This window comes from Pinus tabuliformis, chromosome 6 (assembly GCF_031772625.1).
Source record: "Pinus tabuliformis cultivar Carrire ecotype Pingquan chromosome 6, CPIR1, whole genome shotgun sequence".
NCBI classification, from domain to species: Eukaryota; Viridiplantae; Streptophyta; class Pinopsida; order Pinales; family Pinaceae; genus Pinus; species Pinus tabuliformis.
In genome coordinates this window covers 516,550,976-516,573,259 of record NC_142292.1, presented here as the reverse complement: position 1 = coordinate 516,573,259, position 22,284 = coordinate 516,550,976, and the positions used below count along the sequence as shown (strand labels likewise).

The 22,284-nt window shown below is 38.9% G+C and overlaps 1 protein-coding gene across 1 annotated transcript in view; it reads right to left on the bottom strand.

Annotated features, from left to right (window-relative positions):
* The window catches only part of LOC149259569 (2-oxoglutarate (2OG) and Fe(II)-dependent oxygenase superfamily protein), a 538,837-nt gene extending 532,007 nt beyond the window's left edge, over positions 1-6,830 (bottom strand). Inside the window, exon 1 of the mRNA XM_089376311.1 lies at positions 6,316-6,830. Within this exon, the coding sequence (XP_089232437.1) occupies positions 6,316-6,522 (207 nt within the window). The 5' untranslated portion in view covers positions 6,523-6,830. The remainder of the gene's footprint in view (positions 1-6,315) is intronic.
* Between the last annotated feature and the right edge of the window lie 15,454 nt (positions 6,831-22,284).

Sequence of the window (22,284 nt, the reverse complement as noted above, 5' to 3'; positions counted from 1 at the left end):
TTGCGAGAGACATCTAGAAACATCCACACATTATTTTAATTGCCAAATAAAAAAGTTAAAAGGAAAAAAAAATGAAAAATAAAACAAGTTTTTTTGTCGGAAACGGGGTCATATGAACCTAAAACACGTTTCAGGCCATATTGGCCACGCTTTAGCCTCATGAAACTCACTTGTACGGCCTGAAACGCGTTTCGGGCCCGTACCAAAGGCATTTCAACATTTCGTTTCCATTTACAGACTGAAACTCCTCCTGGCCAGCGTTTCCTGCAACATAGCTTTAACTTTAGAACACCTATTAGGTGACCTATATACTTTACCAAAACTCCTCCCATTGGTGAAAATCCATAAAGAGCAGGGGGTTTTGGCTAGGTAACAGTGGGTCATCACCTCATTGTTGTCACTTGGTCTAGTGTTTTCCCTGTAGGGTATCCCTATACAAGGCTTGCTAGATTTTGCAGCAATGGATACCATGTTGGCCACTCATTTATGGAGGTTAATTAGCTGTTATATGCCATTTTTGGCATCGATTTCCATTTGGCATTCTTCCTTGCTCATTTTTGGGGATCGATCCACTTTGTGGAGATTCTTTCCACACTCTTTTATGCCTTGGATGCTCACACATCCCACTGCAGGAGTTACCTAGTACAATATCTCGTGGGTCAACTTCCTTGGAGAGAGAGAAAAGGGATATTGGAGCTCTTTTTCAAAAGCATGGAGAGGATTTCTTACTTTTGGGACTCATTATTGACAGATATTTGTACAAGTGGCATGACTACTCTTTTTATATTATTTCTTTGCCTTGCTCACGTCGTTAATTAGATAAAAATCATTTGTTTATGCACCCCGAGCATAGATCTAGAGATTTTGTCATGGATATTATTATTTTATTGGAGGAGGGGTTTTGAGCTCTTCACATATATAAGATGACCTCCTCCTATTGTAGTGGTTGTTGAAGGAATAAGGAGTGGCCTTATGGTATAGTTGCTCTACTTCCTTTGGCACTATGTGGATGTTTGATCAAAGCACTCTCTTGGATGAGGACTCCTCTACACTTCCCTGTTCTCTTCTGCCAATGAGATTATTTTGATGACTCTATGGGATGTTAAACTGGGTAATACTGCTCCTTTGTCTTGTGTCTTGTATTTTCCTTTGGAGATTTTATGTCGATGTCCATCATTCTTTATACTAGATTTCATGTATGATAAAAGTGTCTTGAATGAGTATAAAAGTGTCTTGATTTCCCTTTAAATTTTTGAAGTTCAAGGCAGCAAAGAAAGGGTTTATTCAGACCAACAATTTGTGGTTTTTAGTATGAAAAGAGTTCTCCCATTGATCCTCATTTGGCACCATAAGCCCCATAGTCACTAGGCAGTAGCCACCAGCACCTCCTTGCAAAAACCTCAAAATTTCTGATGAAAACTTATCTACTGGATAATGTATAGATCTGGAAACTACCACAAGAATACCATCATAGATCTGTCCCTTTAAGTTCAGTTGTGTCACTTATTGCAAAATATAAAGGAAGCTGAACTAAAATTGTGTTTTAAAGATCTGCAAATAAGAAAAACCTTCAGTTAGCAGACTCATACCCACTTGTTCTTTTTATATCTCATGCTGGAAGCTGTCCTAATTTCTAAAAAAATATTTATATTTTCCAGACTGTGATGTGCATTTAAAATCTGCTTGAGTCGGATTTTATGTAAGCTGGAAAATTATTGCTAGAGTTGCTGTAGACAGAGTTGTAAAAAGACAAAAATATATGACTCTTGAATCTATATAATATTATAAAAGAAGGATCCCATACTTATTCATAAATCTGCTTTCCCCAAGTCTTATGCCTGCTCTTGTTTTGGATACAAGGTCATAAAAGAGTTGTTGTCAATCTAAACAAACTCTGTTATCTAGCGCAGTAAACTAATGTGATATCATACACAGTCCAATGGAGTTTGAGCATAGAGATAACATCTATCAGCATGTTATGACATACTCAAACAGACAGCTTACCATACAGCAAGCCTAATCAAGAGACCATATCCTTTATCCATGATAACTTACACCACAATCCTAATCAAAGACCACAATCCCCTTGAGTTGTCCCATTGTAATCAGTAGTAGTTAAATGTATTTTGGGGTTGAAAACCATAAGAAAATAAATTCATAAAGAAGCCCCCCCAGTAGTGGTCACAAATCATCCTGAAGTGAGGGAAGAGGATGCCAAGGTGAAAATGGTAACTCTTATGAGTTCCTCTCTTGTCATCTAGTGAAGACTGTGCACCTAGGGTGATAAATAAAGTGGTAACAGACCTTATAAATCCTAGTGTTAATCTATATACTACATATTCATGGGTATCATTCGAGGTGAGCTCACTGTCACAGAATTCACAATTCCACATTGACAGTTCATGTGTAAGTTTTAAACCTGTACAGTATAGCAATGCACACATGGTTTCTTTATAAATAGAAAGGTAAACAATCGCAAACAAACATAATACTGAAAGATTTACCCTAGAAACTCTTATCTGGGAAAACTAGCTAAATATTAGAGCCACACCTTTAACTTTCATCATCATTAACTTCATTATTTACAATACAATATATCAGAACCTACACCATCCAAAAACCTAATCCATTGACACAAATTAGATTACAACCTTAATTCCTTGACTGGAATTAGAAAACCACGGGCTGAAAAACTGTACCAAATATGAACAGAAAAATCCACCCAAAAAGAAAAAATATTTGGGGGTTCCGCCCCCTCCTGCTGTGCCCAATGCATACAAATAATGCATGAGCCTAGTCATGCAAAAAATATAACACATAACGAACATCATGAGTACATTACGGTAGGTGAATTGGTTAGTTGATCCACTAACACAACGTCGTCAATTCATTGAGTGCCTTTCAGACTTGACACATGGTCGTGTCTTTATTATTTAGGAATAGATGGTTGGACACAGTTCAAACAAGTTACATTTTATACAGGTACATGCAGAGGCAAACAGTTGATACAGTGGCAGCAGGTACCCCACACATATGCAATGCAGTATTTAAAGTAAGATTGGGAGGTTGATGACCCCAAATGGATGTGATCAGAGTGAATTTGCAATGTCATATTTTACAGATTTGATCACAGTTTTGGACACCCTTTGAGGAGATATGCTTGGGGTTCTGTTTTAAGGCAAATCTGAGAAGTTATTATTTTTAGCAATTTCTATTTTTAGTAGGCTACTTTTTCTAGTAGTTTTTGGAGACTGGTTTGATTACTGATCTTATTTTGTATTTCAGGACCTAGTTGCAAGATTTTCCCATTGTGTGAGTTTCATTGGATTTCAAGAATGTGCTAATTTTAGCAATGCTATTCTAAGCAGGTGACTAGAGATTTGGAGACCCAATATGCAAGCAGCATCAATGTTTGATTTCAAACCATTCCAAACACTGAATTTCCAGGGACCAGTTACGTTTTAGCATGGTCTATATTGAGATCAATGGGCCCACATGGAGGTATTGGATGTTTTTGGACAATGTTGGACCCTAGAAGGATTTCATATGACCTTAGCTAAGGAGTGCTTGGCATAGAGGAACTTACGCTGTTATTTTAAAGTTTCTCCTTCCTAATATTAGCCTAGCTCATCGTACTATTTTTCATCCTCGCTTATTCCATAATTTAAGGCTTACTTCTAGTGGATTCTTCCTTTAGGAAATTCGTAGGGTCATTTTAGGCATGAAAAAGGTGCATTGAAAGAAAAAACTAGCCATATACAAGTGTAGTTTGTCTTATAGGTGGTTATGATGGAAGAAGGGTGATCTTTTGGAAGGGTAGTTTTTTCATACAAATGTTATTTTCATTCAAAAAATGAGTGCTATATTTGGAGACTACTAATTTTAGTTCCCTTATATTTTATGTCGTATCTTTTGTCTCCCTCATTCTTTCCTCATTCTGGTTCTATATATTGCAACAAGCAAAGAGAAGAAGAGTTCAACATTCTTTTGTGAGATCTTGAGTGCTTCTGCTCGTGCTTTCTTCTACCCCTTAGCCTTTGCTTATTCCCCTAGAGAAATTGAGAATTGAGATTAACTGCTAGCATGGAGTACGTGTGGTAGTGGATCTGTTTTGCTGGATCGGGATTAGTTTTGTCCCATTTAGCAAAGCTAGTTCATACCTTGGAGTCTTGCTGTGAAAACTTGTCAAAACTTAGTTCAATTTACAAATACTACAAGTTCTTCCCGCGTGAAACTTATTTTCCTATGCTTTCACTCGTATTTAATATTGATCTTAATAGGGTTTGAGTGATAGCCTTCAAATTGTCTTCTTCCCTATTCACTTTATCTTCCTCTTATCTCTTAGACTCCATTAAAAGGCGCTAGTTTACTAAACATCATGTTCTTTGTTTCTCATTTACAACGTACTTTCACGTCAAACATAGAATAACCTGCACTATTAGGCATATTTGAGTAGGCATTTAGCTCATTTCCATTCTGTTTTAGATAGATTACAGTAAGATTAGCTTGCATTTTGTCACAGAAATAGAAATATGTGTGTGTGTTTTTCAGTTTCCACGCATAATAATCCTAAAAAATCATTTTAAAAACTCAAAATTACATAAAAACAGCCCTCTATACATAAAAACAGTCAACTATTTGTTATAATTTCCGTTTTCCGCACTTAAATAAGTGTTCTTTTATCATATATAATTGCACTGGGTTGTGTGCCCAACTTCATATTAATTTCCTGCTTTGGTTTAAGTGTCATTTTCAGCCTCTAAACAGTCAATTTACAGCTTGTTGTAAATTCTTTTTTGTTACTTAATTGGCGCATCCTTCATAGAGTAATTGCTTTAGACTTCATCCTCTGTATTATAGGTAAATATTGCACCATTTGCCATGTGAATTTTTAGCCATTTAATCACTTACTGCTTGCTGTTTTTTCCATTAATACGAACAGATTTGTCTAGGACAGCAGCTGGTAGTTTGAATTGGGTGTCAATGACCATTTATTGCATTGTAATTTGACTCCTTAAGTCATCTACGGATTCTCCCCTGTAGTTAGCAAACACTAACCCATTGTGCAGGGAATGAATACGTGGTGACGGTGTATTATTTCCAGTTACCTTGAAACCGAATGGTTTCGAATGTTAACAGGCAGATCATATTTTATCACCCCCTCCTCACTAAGGTGATAAAAAAGCAAGAGAAGCAAGATATTGATATCCCAGAAAAAGCAAGCTAGCATATGGACTTTGAACCAGAAAACAAGAAGCATGCTAACAAGAACAGCTGCAAGAAAAAAGATTGGCAAATGATGAAGTAATCTCAGATCTTAAGCCTGGGAGCCCATATAGAAACCATTGAAACAATTGTTAAAGAAATATCGGGTGTCACGTCTTATAAATTAATATTTTATCTAGTTATGTCTCTGTAATAACATTCCTGAGAGATCTGGGAAAGAGATTGTGTTTTCTCATTGGAAGTATAAAGAAAGTATTTTCCTCCTGATCAAAAGCAAAATATCGAACTCTATGTTTAACGTGAACTTAGACAATAACCAAGTTGGGTTGAGGATTGGCCCAGAAAGTTATTCAAGACAGTTGGAAGAATTTTGGTGATGAAGATGATGTGCATCACTAGCATGGCGAGATTGAAACGAATGGCGCCGAGCATAACGGAAGAACCTCACAATGGCTATTGCTACGAAGGGTGAAGACGACTAAACAAAAATGGTTTGCACAGTCTGCATTTATTTGCCCGAACATTAAAAAATGCATTTCACAGGCAGTTCATTCCTAATTACATGATTCAAAAGGCAATTCCTCTCTACAATTCCGAGGATTATTGATGTACATTACTTTTGAAAGAGGGCTTGACCTATTGGCAAAATATGATCTACCTAATGCATTTGAGAGTGAATTACTGACGAACTCAATGATGTACCAGTTTGCGGAATCAGGTCCTTTATCACCTAGATTCAGAAATTTGTTGATTCCATGATTTCCCATCTTTTTCAAGTGTGCAATTCAAGTGGTATAGCCTCCTACAATTTCCGTTCAACTCTCTTCTACTTTCCAAATCCAATGCAATCCATGATAGTGATTTCACTGCTTAATCAATAATTAAAGAAAACTAGCAAAGCACTAAGGATGGAAGAAAAACAAAATCAGTACAAATTTCAATGCATTTCGGACACTTATGACCACCCAATGTTGAGTTTCAGAATTTTTAAACAAATCATTATCAAACCCAGTGAGACCAGTTAGAGAACATTGTATGAGCAGCCTAAATCTATAGCAATCCATGAAATAAAGTTTAAAATAAGTATACCAGTAGATCGGAGTAAGGGATTGTAACAACTTTGTTGGTTGGAACATGGGCTTCTTCAACGCTAGCCCTAAGTTGCCCTGTTTTTCCAGCTTTGACGAGCAAAAATTGGGGGCGAAATCTTTTCAGCTTTGCATTTGTATTCGTAATTACGGACAGGGAGGAAAAGGGACATGAAATCTGCTGAGGAGAATGTTTCACACAGTCCATAATTGACAATGCAGTTCAATTGGGACGATGGAGGAGGATGGCTGCCGATCATTTCCCTACCTATCATTTCCCATGCAAATCTCCGCTTCGCAAGAATCTCGGAATCGCGTTGCGTTACGTTACCGTGAACTTCCACAGAATCTTTGGCTCTCGATCGTAAAAGGTATAAATTAGGAATCGATTTGATTGCTGGCATATTTTAAATCTAGTTCTTCCCACGAAAAGTGACGACAGAGAGTTTGCCTTATCGAACCATCTTGCAAACATCTATGTACACGCTCATGGTTGACGTTTATGCACCCATCCAATGTATTGTTCCAACTAGTGGTTAACTTTTATACGACAATCCAATGAAGAAGTTACAGGTTTTTTATTATTGGAGAAACATCTGCAGATAAACATTTATTTAGGGTATTTTAATATTTTAAAAGTCAAAATAGATTTACATTAAAATTTAATAGGTAAACAGATCATGATTTGGCTGGGACAATATGATTTTGAGAAAATGTTGTAAAAAAAATTGAAATTTTGGATTATAATTGCCCCAAAAAAAATTTAAACACTGTTGAATTTCTTGAAATTTTTGTCGCCAACTCCAGCTGAAAATTCGCCGCAAAATTGGGGCCTCAATGCCAAATTTAATTATCCATTTTTCAAAGATATATTTGAACATAGAAAAACTGTTGTCATTTTTTAAAAGCCACGTGTATTTCAAAATTTAATATAATTCAGTTTAGATTATAGATGCACGAGAATAATACCCACCATTTTCTTAAACTCCTTTTGTCGTTTCCACGTTGGAAGTTTAGGACGAAAACGAAATTTCGAACTTTGGGAGTCACTTTTTAGAGTTTCAATTTTATAAGTGAATGAGATTTTAACATTCACGGAACTTAAAAAAAAAAAAATATATATATATATATATATATATATTTAATTTAATAAATATTTAAATATTTATTAAATTAAAATATATATATTATTATTATAATGCATAAATAATTATATTTATTTAAAATATCACTATAAAATAAAAATATTATTTTAAAATTTATTTAAATAGAAAAATATAATAATATTTATTTTATAATTGTTTTATCATTTTAATATGATGTCGTCTGACAACAAGAAGAAATTATTTTAACGTCTATGAGGCTAAATATAGCTTATGGAACAGATTGCTTCTTCATCTGTATGATGTATTCAACCCCTTTTATGTGAAGCTTCACAATAAATGCTCCAGCGTCTCGACAAATCCCTCGCTAAATAGATTATCCCAAGAGCTAGCTGCGAGCATATCTACATAACTTTCCATGTTGTCTTTGAAGGCCTCACATTCTAAAATGAAATGCTTTTCTGTTTCCACTTTTCCAGAAGAACAAAAAATGCATACTCTTTCCTCCCACACTTCTTTTGCCTTTTCCATCACCCTGTTTCAAATCTGAGTTGATGAGAATTAGTCATTAACTGAGCAATAAGAATTTTGGCTCTCCAAGAGATATTGGCCTCTATGTATGCTTTTGGTTGATGACTATGAGTGGGATTATACACTTCAAAATATTACTTTTTCTTTCTTCCTAGCTCCTTATCCCAAGTACGCTTGTGGAACTTATCCATAACAAAAGTTTTTTATTTCTTTGTTGTTTATGGGACACTTGTTCAAGCAAATACCCAATTTACTAAATCATTTGTTATTTTGTTGCATCCAAGTTTTTTTTATGTTGCACAATTTGTCATTAAAGACAACCTTACGCCATCTACCCTCTTCCATTTGCTCAATTTTTTTAAATACCTTATGACTCACACCATAGCAATTTCTTCAATAGGAGCAGCCCTTGTTTCACTTAAAAGATAGCATAATGAACAACACTTGTAATCTTGAATTTGTTTATAACCAAACACTTCTGAATTTTCTCAATTTGTTTCCATTGCATGTCGGATGTACTATTGGCCCATAATTCACAACCATAGAGAATCACCGGAATCACTATAAGCCCAAAAAGAGTTTCAGTGGTTTTCCAGTCCCATAACTCTACCGCTTTACACCTATTTTGAAAAGCATAAAATCCTTTCCAACCCCCAAAGTTCTTTTTTTCTACAACCATCCCAACTTAGTTTTTTGTTGAATTCAATTCCGAGGTATTTGTAATCCGCAACTTCTTCCAGAATGTTGCCTTCAAAGTAGAACTTATGCTAGTTATGTTTTATTTTTCTAGAGAAAACCACTACTTTCGTTTTGCTGATATTGACTTGCATCCCCACACTTCTACAAAAATGATCAAGGGATAGTAAGTGTTCTTGCAAACCAAGAGTTGATTTAGAAATCAGAATAAGGTCATATGCATACAAAAGAAGCCTTATAAAAAACTTGCCCAAATAGATACTATCACCCCCTTGCGAATTTAACCACTCTTCAAGCTTGTCGATATATAAACCAAAAAGGGTAGGAGACAGTGGGCAACCTTGCTTGACCCCGATATCGCATCTAAAACTTTCAGAAATGCCTGCTGAAGTTCTAATTTTGACTTTCACCTCTTCATACGGCCTATGCATAGTTGCTCTCAAATGTTTAGGAACCCCAAGTTCCTCCATTTTGTGCCAAAGCTTATCCCTAGGAACCGTGTCAAACGTTTTTTTGAAATCAACAAAGCAACAAAAAACATCTTCCTTTTTTTCCCAAACTTTTTTAATGATGTGCCTTAAAGTTATACAATGATCAACTGTGGAATGTTTAGGTCTAAAACCTACTTGCCCTTTAGCACACTTATCTCTTTCTTTTGCCCACTTGCTAATTTTATTTTCTAGCATGCTTCCAAATAGCTTTGCAAACAAAGGGTTTATCATGATGGGCCTATAATTGGAGGGATTATTGACGTCACTGCTCTTGAAAAAAGGTATTGCCAGACTAGTTGTCCAATCTGTGGGGAGCCCCTGTTGTATGATGTTGTTGAAAATTTTTGTAATGTGAGGTGCAAGGATCTTTGAGCCCCACTTTAGATATTCTGCTTGGAGATCAACTAAGTCTTTTGCTTTTCCAACACCCAACTTCTTGATACCCATCTCTACCTCTTGCACTGTGAAGAGTTCAATATCAGTGTTGACCAAGGGGGGAGGGTCAACCTTGGGATCCTGCTCATAGAGTTGTCTTACATAGTCAAACCATTTAGAAGTTGTAATACTATTTCCAGTTTGTACTTTTCTCGGTTGAAGCTCCTTCCAAAATAATTTGGGATTATTTTTCCCAAGGAAGATTAGTTCTTCCCTCCTTGAAACCATGAAATCAGAATTTTTCTTGCTTAATAATTACTTGTAAGCTTTGAGCTTTTTGTTATCCTTGTTTGACTCTTTCCACATTCTCCTTGCCCTTTTGCATTCCTCGTAAAACCAAGCATTAACCGGAAAGCAATTTTTTTCAAACTTCTTAATTTTTTCTCTTTTGCACTCTGCAAGTGCGCATTGAAATAAATGTGTTAATTCATGACTATGAAGGTCGTGAATTGTGATTTTCTCCTTCTCGAAGAGCCTCTCTAGCGTCATTTTGAAGGTATTACAATTTTCTGGAGTCAAAAGAATTCTGCCATGTGGGAGATTTTGTTGGACATGCTGAATTTTTTACTCTAATTGTTTCTTTCCAGTCCAAGAGAAACTTAAATAAATTGGCTTGTGATCTGATTTTAAGTCCTACAACTGATCTCCAATCAAAAGCTCCTCCATTTTCTCACAAACCATGCGAGCAAATCACATAATCTACTACACTTGCTCCATTGCAAGTATTGCAAGTGAAATTACCGAACTTTGCGCATCTAGTTAAGCCATTACAAATGACTAAATCAAAGGCCCCACATAGAGTAAGCAATTGTTCACCAAATATATTGCAACCCTTGTCCTCTAAAATTATTTCCCACTGATGATTACTCTCTTCTGTAAGCCAAATAGGGTCGCAATCATCTTTACATCAAAGAATACTAGCTTGCTCACTTGCGGCCCTAACATTGAAATCACCCACTATAAGGACTTCACCTAGCTGAGAATATGTTGCAATATCTGCTTTTAAGGCTGCAAATGGATCTTTGTGGTCAAGCCCTCTACCTTTGTAGATTTTTGAAACTTGCAGCACAAAATAGCATGCTGCAATTCTGATGTGGTTTCCATTTTCTGATATTTTAAACCAAATGAATTGCTTATTTGAGTCTTCTTTTTCTAACTGAATGAGACGACCTTCTTTCTCCCTCACTAAAACCATGATACCCCCATTCCCTTTACCATTCCTTGCTACCTTGTTCCACACTACCATCTTCTAGTATCCTTCAAACAGAGGTGTCTTGCACCCTTCATGCTCATGTGTTTCTATGAGGCAAATTATGTCTCTATCTTCCGCAATAGGCCCTAACCCAGGTCCTCGTCTCCATGGGTAACCTCTACAGTTCCAACAAACTAATCTTAAGGAAACCTGGGTATGACTTGGTTGCTATTTATTTTGACGTGCAAGACTCGCATTTGAGTCTTTGTCCATGTTTTCCCATATTGACCTTGCTTCCTGATTTCCTGTTGAAGAGTATGTTGCCTCTTCTTTATTACCATCTTGTTGCTTTGCTTTGGAAGGAGGTCCAAATCGCGTTATCACAACTTTGCCTTTATAAATCCATGCTCTCTTGTCTTCATCTCTTGCTACCCAACCTTTAACATTTCCTCCCTCCTTTCCTCCTGTTGTTTTACAATTAAATCTTCTTCTAGGAAAAAGCGAGAACCCCTCAAGAGATGCTTCTTGCTTAGAATGATATATTTATCACGCAAGCTAGGCATGATGAATTTTATGGGCCTGGCTCTCTCACCGTTAAACTTACCCACCCTCCATGCTTGGCATATTTGTCCTTGCCATAGCAACTTGTCTTTCAAGAAGTCTCTTGCAAGGTCAAGAGTACATTCATTTTTCCCATAGTCTTTCACCCCTTTAATAATTATGTTTGTTGCTCTATTTTGTCTTTCCTTGCCTTCTCTATCTTGCATGTTGTCAACCTAAATGTTTGTTTTGTAGAAATTTCACTTGTAGATCATCTGATAATGCAATTTACTAAAGCAAAATATTTGATCTACTTCTACAAACAAACTTGCGAAAGCTTAATCGTTTTTGAGCAAGATCAAATAGAACACACATAACAGATGAACAAGATTCAATCACACATGAAACACAGAAGAATACTCTGGGGAAAGCCTCAGCTAAAAACCTCGCCATCTATATTATCATACAAGTGGAAATATCTCAGGATTACACAAAGCTTTAGCTTACAAGCTATCCAACTCTCAGTATAATCCATCATTGTTGCTCATAGACAGAATGGACAACACATATGCCTTCCTTCAGTACTCCAAGCCTCCTATTTCCTTGCGCGGTTTCTCCTGGGTCCTCAAGCTGCCACCTGTGTGTAATTACCTCACACACTGCTCACTAACCTCTGAAATAACTGCGCAATCCTCAAGGAAATAATTCCTTCTGCATGCAAGAGCTATCTTCATGGGAATATTCCTGCAACTGATAATACACTGTCCCATCCTTTGATTTCAATTGGGTCTCTTTCTGAACTGACATGCATGAGTTATTTATCAGAGAATATTTAGTTATCTGAAGTACACTAGTTTCATGCATGCATGCATTGACTAACTGAACTCACAATCAGTTCCACAAACTGTTGGAACTAATCTAACTGGACTTAATTCAGTTAACTGAGCTAACTAATTACAACTCATCCTGATCTCCTTAATTAAGGGATAACTTCCTCAATCAAAGGGATAAATGTTGCATGTCTTCACATAGACTTCATGTTTGATTTTCTCCAACTAATTAACTCAAGATGAATTAATTAATTATTTTACAAATAGTTGTTGAGCTCAAATTCGAATTTTAATTCACAATTTTAATTTAGGGACTAATTAAGATTGGAATGTATCCTGAAATGCTATCTATAGTAATGTTATTTTTAGCATTTCTTGTTGCTATTTTCAACACTCCCTCTCAACAAGAAAGGGATTATCTATCACCCCGATCCTGTCTCTGTGGAATTTGAATTTGCATTTTGACAATGTCTTAGTCAAAATGTCTGCATCCTGCTCCTCGTTCGAAACATACTGCAACAACATGATCCTCTTCACCACACAGTCTCAAAGATGATGATACCGGATATTGATGTGCTTGGACCTGTCATAAAATAATGGATTCTCATAGAGTTTGATACAACTCTGATTATCGCAATAGATCACAGTTGGATCCATCCTCTGATCAAACAATCCAACTATAATTTTCTGCATCCAAATGGCCTCACATGCTGCTTGGCTTGCAGCGATGTATTCAGCCTCTGCTAAGCTAAGTGCAACTGCCTCTGTTTCCTGTTGTACCAAGAAACTGCAACTGAACCAAAGTTGAACATTCCTCCTGAAGTGTTCTTCCAATTTGATGGACTCCCTGCCCAATCTGCCTCTGTGAAGCCCTGAAGCTTCACTCCCTCTGTTCGTTTGTATCATAATCCATACTGAGATGTGTCTCTGAGGTATCTCAACACATGCGTAGCTACCTTCCAAAACAGCTTGATAAGCTGAACCATAGCTTGACTCAACTGGTTCACCGCAAAGCACAAATCTGGTCATGTGTTCACTAAATACATCAATGAACACACAAGCTACCGATACACAGTAGCAGCTACTACCTCACCTGAAGAAGCATCCTCCTTCCTCCAGTTTCCTACTAGAGGAGTCTGCATGGACTTGCACTTCTCCATGTGGAATCTCATTGGCATACTTGCCTTGAGACACAAACACTTCCCCATCCTTCTGCCACACTTCCATGCCTAGAAAGTAGTGCATGAGACCCATGTCTTTCATCTTGAACTCTCTTGCAAGGTCCTCCTTGCAAGACTTGATCAACTGATCACCACCTGTTAATATTAGATCATCAACATAAAGAACAATGATCAATGGCTTACCTTCTACCATGATGTGGTATAGGTTCGCATCCGCTTCACTCTTTGTGAAGCCCAACCCAGTGAAATAGTTGTCGATCCTAGTGTACCAAGCACGAGGTGCTTGCTTCAGCCCGTACAAAGATCTCTTGAGTCGGCACACATGCGACTCATGATTGAAGGTCTCAAATCCTTTCGGATGCTCTATGTACACCTCTTCCTCAATCTTGCCATTGAGGAATGCAGTCTTCACATCCATCTGATGGATCTTCTAACACATCTGTGCTGATAGTGACAACATCGATCTGATAGATGAGTACCTTACTACAAGAGCAAAAGTCTCATCATAGTCGATCCCCTCGACTTGTGAGAAACCATGGGCAACAAACCTTGCCTTATGTTTCTCCACACTACCATTAGTTGCTTGCTTTACCTTGTAAAGCTAACAGGAACTCACCACTGACTTGTTCTCTAGTCTTGGAACAACATCCCAAACATTGTTCTGAACTATGGATTCATACTCCTCCACCATAGCATCAACCCAAACTGGCTGCTGCACTGCTTCCTCAAAGGAAGATGGTTCGGTCTCTACACGCTCCCCAACAAGGGCCATGTACCCAGTGTACCGCTTAGGTGACCTCCTCTGTCTGCCCTAAGAAGATGGCTCTCCCACATTCTCTCTCACATCCATCAACAATATGTCAGCTTCCCTTGAGCGTTTCCGCCCATCTCTGGAAGACTCTGCATGAGTGGATGTCTCCACTCCTGAATCCTCTGCATGCGGCTGCTTCGCATCAGTCTGAGGCTCCTCCTCCTTAGGAACCAAAAGTTCCTCCTCTGCATGCAACTTGAGCTCCCTCTCAAGGGAAAATCGCATGGCCTTCAGCTCATTGAACTTAAGATCTTTGTGAACCACTGTCCTCTGACTGGTAGGCAAATACACCCAATAGTTGTGGAGAGTATCAGTGTACCCCACAAGTATCCCCAACTCTGTTGTTGGCTCTAGCTCCTTCTAGGCATCCTTGGTCACATGACAATAAACCCATGATCCAAAATCCTGAAGTGACTCACATCTGGTCTCTTCCCGGAGAAGGCCTCCACTGGTGTCTTCATCCCAAGTATACGATGCGGGCTTCTATTCTGCAAGTATACCGCTGTATTTCATGCCTCAGCCCACAAATGAAGTGGTAGGCATTGGTCATGCAACATTGCCCGAGCTTCTCCCACAGTCTTTTTGTTCTTCCTTTCGGCCACCCCATTCTGTTGTGGGTTATGGGATGCCGTCAATTCCCGTTTAATTCCTTCTGCTGCATAGAAGTCCTTAAACTCTTGAGAGACATACTCTCCACCATTGTCGCTTTGCAAGGCCCTTATCTTATTTCCCGATTCTTTCTCAACCAAGGCTTTGAACTCACAAAACCTTGAGAAGGTTTGATCCTTCTTCTGCATGAAATAGATCCAAAAAATCATCAATGAAAATAACACAGTACCTTTGTTTAGCAATGGAGGCTATCGAGAATGGTCCACACACATCTGTATGAACTCGCTCCAAGATTGCTTCAGCTCGACTGTCTCGATCCTGAAAGGAAGATTTTGCATACTTACCCAAGGCACAATCTTTGCATGTATCCACTTGCTCAAGTTTACCATTGGGAAGTCCAGTAGAAATCTGCTGCATGATCTTCAAGGCCCCATGGTGCAAGTGGCCCAATCTTCTATGCCATAGCTCGCTAATATCTTGGCTTTGCACCAACTTTGCTTTGGAACTCAATGTAGCATAGTCATGTACCTCCAGCTTGTAGAGATTATTCACTCGAATCCAAATCCTCTTGGTTTGTCCCGTGGCAATGTGTCTCAGGAACGCCTTCCTTTACTGAAGACTACATCATAGCCTTTGCCTTCCAACATTGCGACAGATATCGGGTTCTTCTTCAGTCTAGGCACATACTTTACATCAGTCAGGGTGAGAGGAGCTCCATGCTCCCTCTGAAACACAACCATGCCTTCACCTAAAACACGGTACTTTCCATCATCGCCCATCTCTATGCGCATCTGGAGGTCCTTCTCCTCCAAGGTACTGAATAAACTCTTATCGTCGGTCATGTGGAATGAGGCTCCACTATCCAGATACCAAACACAACCCACCATCGATGAAACCATGCATGCGATGAGGGTAAAATCCAATTTGAACTGTGAGGTCAGTGCCTCACCTTCTGATCCTTTCGAGGATCCCTTCTTGCATTTCTTCTGTGGACAATTTGTTGCATAATGGCCCACCTCATGACAATTAAAGCATCGCACTTTAGATTTGTCAATCTTCTTCCCACCATGGGAAGAACTCGATTTGGAATGGGAAGCCTTCCCTTTCCCTTTCCTTGCCTTACTCACTAAGGCTAGATTTTCTTCATCATCATGCTTTGATGAAGAACCATCTCTGGTGCTTCTCCTGATCTCCTCTTGCATCAGATCCGACCACAATCGTTCCCAATCTGGCAATTTATCTCTTCCATTTACTAAGTCTTGGTAGCTATGCCAACTCTTAGGAAGACCGAGGAGAGCAAGACTCACCATGTCATCATCGGCTGTCGTGATTCCTACACTTCCAAGCTCATCCCTGCAGGTGGTGAGCTTGTTCAGATATGTAGAGATCGTGTCGCCCTTTTCACACTTGATTTTCCGAAGCTTGTCTTTCAGCGCCAGCTTCCTCTTATTGTTGTTGTTCTGATATAGATCCTTCAATGTCTTCCACATTGAAAACAGTGTCTCCTTTCCATGGAGACTCGAGACAATATGGCCTTGAACTCCCTCCAGAAGAATCCTCCTCACTCTAGCCACACATTTCTTCCATTCCGCCAATTCTTAGGCATTAGCTGTTGCTGGCTTGGGGACTTCTTGATCAATGAATTCCTTCAAACCATTTTCCTCTAATACTGCTTCCATGCGATCCTTCTAGGCTATATAATTCGAGCTACCATCTAGGGCATACTCGAGTCTCAAACCATTGAATGCCATTGGTGAACTTTGAGATGTGATAAGAATTCGATTTCTATTATCAAGAACTTCAAATTTCTCCCTTCTCCCTTCTTTGTATATTGTTCTCCGCTTTGATCACCTTTGCTCTGATACCATGTAGAAATTTCACTTGTAGATCACTTGATAATGCAATATACTAAAGCAAAATACTTGATTTACTTCTACAAACAAACTTGCAGAAACTTAATCGATTTTGAGCAAGATCAAATAGAACACATGTAACAGATGAAGAAGATTCAATCACACATGAAACACAAAAGAATACTCTGGGGAAAGCCTCAGCTAAAAACCCCGCTATCTGTATTATCATAAAAGTGAAAATATCTCAGGGTTACACAAAGCTTTAACTCACAAGCTATCCATCTCTCAGTACAATCCCTCACTGTTTCTCATAGACAGAATAAACAACACATATGCCTTCCTTCAGTCCTCCAAGCCTCCTGTTTCCTTGCGCAGTTTCTCCTGGGTCCTCAAGCTACCACCTGTGTGTAATTACCTCACACACTGCTCACTAACCTCCGAAATAACTGCGCAATCCTCAAGGAAATAATTCCTCTTTCCTTCTGCATGCAAGAGATATCCTCATGGGAATTGTTAGAGTTGGTCTAGTAGCCCTCCACCAGAGATCAAAACTCTTTTCATTTCATAATTAGGTGTCTCATCAGTGTGGTCATGTTGCATCCCGTTAGGCATGCCATAACCCTGGTGGAGAAGCTTATGTCTTTTATTCCCCTCTTGTTTGGCAGTGCTGGATCATGTTTTCCTGAGTAAATAAAATCTTCACAAGGTCATTTCCTTGTTTTCAATGTCAAGGTCTTAGGTCTAGGGTTGAGTCAAGCTTTCTCTTACGATATCATAAAGGACTAGCAGGCCAGAGGGATGTCCGTCATAAAGCATCATTTTGATAACTCTTATCATTGTACAACTAATTTTTACCTTGTTTTCAAAAACCCTGTTTTTTAAGACAAAGGTCATTATCTCATTTTTGTAAAAATTTGTAAAAAGTTCAAATTCTCCGAAAGTTGGCATGCAGCCTTGGTCTCCTTTGCCAAGACATCTCCGAAGCTATCCCTGCAAAAATTTTCAAGAGAAATCATCATTTCAACCAATCTATTTTGAAAAAGGAAACCAGAAGTCAGCAGCAATTAATTCAAAAAGTGTCATTTCAAAAACATTATAAAGTGGGTTTTGGGCAAATTAAATTCAAAAGTGAGCCTATAAAAGCCCCTCCCTCCTCATTGGTAACTCATTTGCCTCTCAACACTTCAAGAGAATACTTGTCAAGTCGATTTCAAAGTTCATTGGGCGAATTGGGCAATTACAGTGGCGCGCTACGCATCAGAGGAGGCGCGCTACGCATCAGTGCGCATTTTCCAGTGCTAAATAACTCAGGCGCTACGCGTTGGAGGCGCGCTACGCGTTGGGTTTCTTGCTCAGGAAATCGCCAGCAAGCCACCAAAACTACTTCTCTCTCAAAATCTTTTCAGGTAGGCCTCTAATCCATGGTGATTTTGGTTTGGCTAAGATGAATGAGCAATGAACATGAAAAAAATGCCATGCTAATATGAAGTAAAAACCCTACCTTGCTGTATCAAATTTTAAAAATGCAAATGTGCTAGGGTTTCATTGAAATTTGCTGCCCAAGGTTACCCATTTTCCATTCCTCTTTCCCCATATTTTCCTCACCATTTTCCTTGACATTTTTCCATGCAAATCATATAATTTCCCTATTAAAAATCATTAAAATCCCTAAACCCTACTAATTCCTAAAACCCTATGTAAATTTTCTAAACCCTACTTCCCATTAAAATCCCACAAATTATGATTATATATGTTCCATGTTCCTTTCCTAAAATTTCCTTTCCCATTTGTTTTCCCTAGTCCCCTCAAAGTTCCCTTTTCCCTAACATTTCCCATGTGTGTTTGTCCCCTTGGTAACAACATTTAAACAAGTCAAAACAACAGTTCATTGGGTGCACAGTCAACATTATTTTTCAGTCACTTGCCTCCAAAACCATGTCAGAAACCGAAACAGATTATGAGCAAAGTGATGACCGTGAAACAACACCAGAGGTAGAGGTGCCAAGGAGGCATCACAGGGGTGGTAAAGGTGGTCAGCATGTCAGGGAGGAGCCCACCTCTTTGGCTTATCTACAAGCTTGTCCACTTGCAGTGTCATGTTTCCGATATCAATCATGCTATGAATATTGTGAGAGAATCTCCCAAATTCAACACCACAAGGAATTGGCTCTCTTGTTTGTCCTACATTTGCACAATGGGCATGTGAATCTTGCAGGAGTGGACTTCACATTGTCACCCGAGATTGTTGCTCAAGAAACAGGGATACCCAATATTGGAGAAGAGTGGAACAAGCGCCAGCAGTTGGACAGATTTCATTATGAGCCATATATCAAACCTGTATATATGAGGCACCTAACTGGTGTTTTTCCCTTCAGATTCTTAAGAGACGAGTATGCACCTTTGATGAGGATCATCATTCGCTATTTCACTTGCGAGGGCAGATTTTCACGTTTATATTCGTACCATATCTGTTTGTTGATGCATTTCACACGGGTACGAATGATGAACATTCCATTCTTCATGTGCCGAAATATAGAGAGGATGGTGCCCTTGGTGCAAAGAAAGAGCCCAGCACAGCAACACAAGAGCATCTATCATTATGCACTGATCAAGATTGTGGTCATGCATCAGTTGGCACAACAGGGTATTCCATGGGAGGATTTCATTTCTCGTGACTTGTTCACAGTGCCACAGCCACCTCCTGAGGTTGTCCGTGATGAGGGAGGGCCTTCACATCAGTTTGATATTCCAGAGCCCGAGCATGTCAACACTCCTCCTTATGTTACATATCAGAGAGGCCACAGGGTCTTATTTGCATCTGCACGACGAGTATTATCTCCACATCAGGTGGAAGGGGTCTCGCCTTCTTCATCAGCACAGCGAGTGTTATCTCCACATCAGGTGGAAGGGGCCTCGCTTTCGATAGTAGCACAGGTACCAGAGAGAGGCAAGTAGCCCAAGATTGATGAGGGGCCATCAGGTGTTCCAGGCATAGATGTTGTTGACCTTGATATCATTTCTCCTAGCCTAGAGTCAAAGGAGATCATCCAGCAACTAAGGGCTGAAAATGACTTGTTGCAGCAAAAATTGGAGATGGAAAATTGGACAATTACTTATTTAGAGCAGCGCAACAAGCAATTAGAGGATGAACACTCTCTTGATGAGTTGCGGAGGATCCATGAAGACCGCAACTTGGCTCGCAAGAGACCCGGTGATTTGACACCCATTGAGCGAGAGGCTATGATCATACGGGTCAATACTCATTTGGAAAAGTTGCTGGCCAAGGCAAACATGGAAAAAGACATGCTCCGACACATGAAGAATCACTATTGGGCTCGAATGCATGTGTGTAAAGCAAGAATGAAGGTGCTCAAAGGACGGTTGGCCAAGGCACTAAAACAGAGGAAAAGGCACGATCCCCTTCATCTTTTGGCTGAGGCTTCCTTGGAGGAGCATGGTACTAAATGACACACCTTCAGCTCAAATTTCAGAGAATTTGGAGCAATTTTGGTCATTTTTGAAATTTTTGGTCAAAAAGCAGGTTTTTGCCCTCAACGCGTAGCGCGCTGCGCGCTACCCTGAAGATGGGCAAGTTCATTTCTCAAAAACTCAGCATTTTTGGATTTGTCATGACAAATTAAACTTTCTCAGCAATTTCCAAGACATTTCATCAGGTTTTGAGCCCTCAGAAGGTCAAAAAACATGCAAAAAATGACTTTCTGCCACTTTTTGGACACACAGGGAGCAGTCTTGGGAGATTGAAATTTTGGAGGGGCAAATGGACACCAAATTGAGAAATTCCACTTGGGTTGGAAATCATACATCCAGACCTTTCCAACAAGCCTAATTTTGCCTCATTTGGATGCCGGGAAGTGCCTCAAAAGTTGGCTCAAAGGCGCGCTACGCGTTGAGAATTGGGGCGCTACGCATCAGGGAAATTTGCCAGATTTTCACCTACAGCTCAGCAAAATGCAGATTTGACTAGTTTTGACTTTTTGGAGTGATTTTTCATCCTCCTTGATGTAATTGATGTAATTTTATGATGTCATGGCACTTATTTATCTCTTCTAGAAGATTCATTCATAAAAAGTCAAAAATTTAATGAATGAATTGGTTTCCTAGCTTATAGAGGCAAGTTGTTTTGATTGCCTAGATTGTAGTGCTCAGTTTAGAATTGGTTGAAACAGCTCCTAGGATGATGAGATCGACCCCTAGAGGCAAGGAAAGGTGTTAGCTTGCCTATATTATGTATTTTCTTAGTCATTTTCATGGTTGGACTCTGGAGGGATAAGCTTCTATTGTATTACACTTTGTATCTCTGCAATTTTGGCAAAGGAAAGACCAGGGTTTTGCAGCACTATCTGGGATTCCTGTGGTTATTTGTGTTGATGGTGTGCTTCTCTCATGTACTTGTAAGATTTGTTATGTGTATCAATTTCCTATTTCTCTTTTCTGCACATTAAGTAAATGAAGTGTTAAGGTAGAATTCATAATTTATATGCTCTGCCTTTAAGTTTGCTTAATATCTATGTTTTCCTCTGTCTAAAGAGAACTCTCGACGGTTTCTTTCTCTCTTTAGCTCCTCACCGATCATTCCTATCCATTCACTTAAATCAAAGGCATCAAGACAATCTCCTACCTTGCCCCAAAAAGACCTCTGCAAAAGCTGTGTCCCATCCTCGCACCCAAAATTTCTCTCCCCCTGTTTTCCACCAAAACCCTAAAAATCTGAAATCAAACCTTCTCAATCAGTTTACTAGCCTAAAATCAATATTCTTTATTGGTCATCTCCGCCCTTTGAAGACCTTTTGCCGAGATAGACCCGGAGAGAGCCCTCTCCTGCCCCGTAGGGCTAGCTACGAGGCTAAGTGGTTTGATGTTGCCTTGGATTTTGTCCTTTTCAGCCTAAGGCCAAATTCAAGCGCTAACAGGAATATTCCTGCAACTGATAGTACACTGTCCCATCCTTTGATCTCAACTGGGTCTCTGTTTGAACTGACATGCATGAGTTGTTTACGAGAGAATATTCAGTTATCTGAAGTACACTAGTTGCATGCATGCATGCATTGACTAACTGAACTCACAATAAGTTCCACAAACTGTTGGAACTAATCTAATTGGGCTTAACTCAGTTAACTGAGCTAACTAATTACAAATCAAAGTACAACTCGTCGTGATCTTCTTAATTAAGGGATAACTTCCTCAATCAAAGGGATAACTGTTGCATTTCTTCACATAGACTTCATGTTTGATTTTCTCCAACTAATTAACTCAAGATGAATTAATTAATTATTTTATAGATAGTTGTTGAGCTCAAATTCGAATTTTAATTCACAATTTTAATTTAGGGACTAATTAAAATTGGAATGTATCCAGAAATGTGATCTATAGTAATGATGTTTTTAGCATTTCTTGTTGCTATTTTCAACATGTTTCTCCTTCCTTATTAGCAGAATTGCTAATAACTTGAGCCCAAGTCTTGGAAACTTTGGTGGAATCTCCTTTCCTTTCTCTTCATGGTTGTCTATTTGGCAATCATTTTCCCTTTATCCTGGGATGATTTCACATTCAGCACCTTTGTACTTTCCACTACAGATTTATTTATGTTTTGCACATCCGCCTTCATGCATTTCCATTCTGTCTTCCCTATCAAGAGAGCTTCCTGTAGCAATGCCACTAGTTCTTTCAAAAATTTATT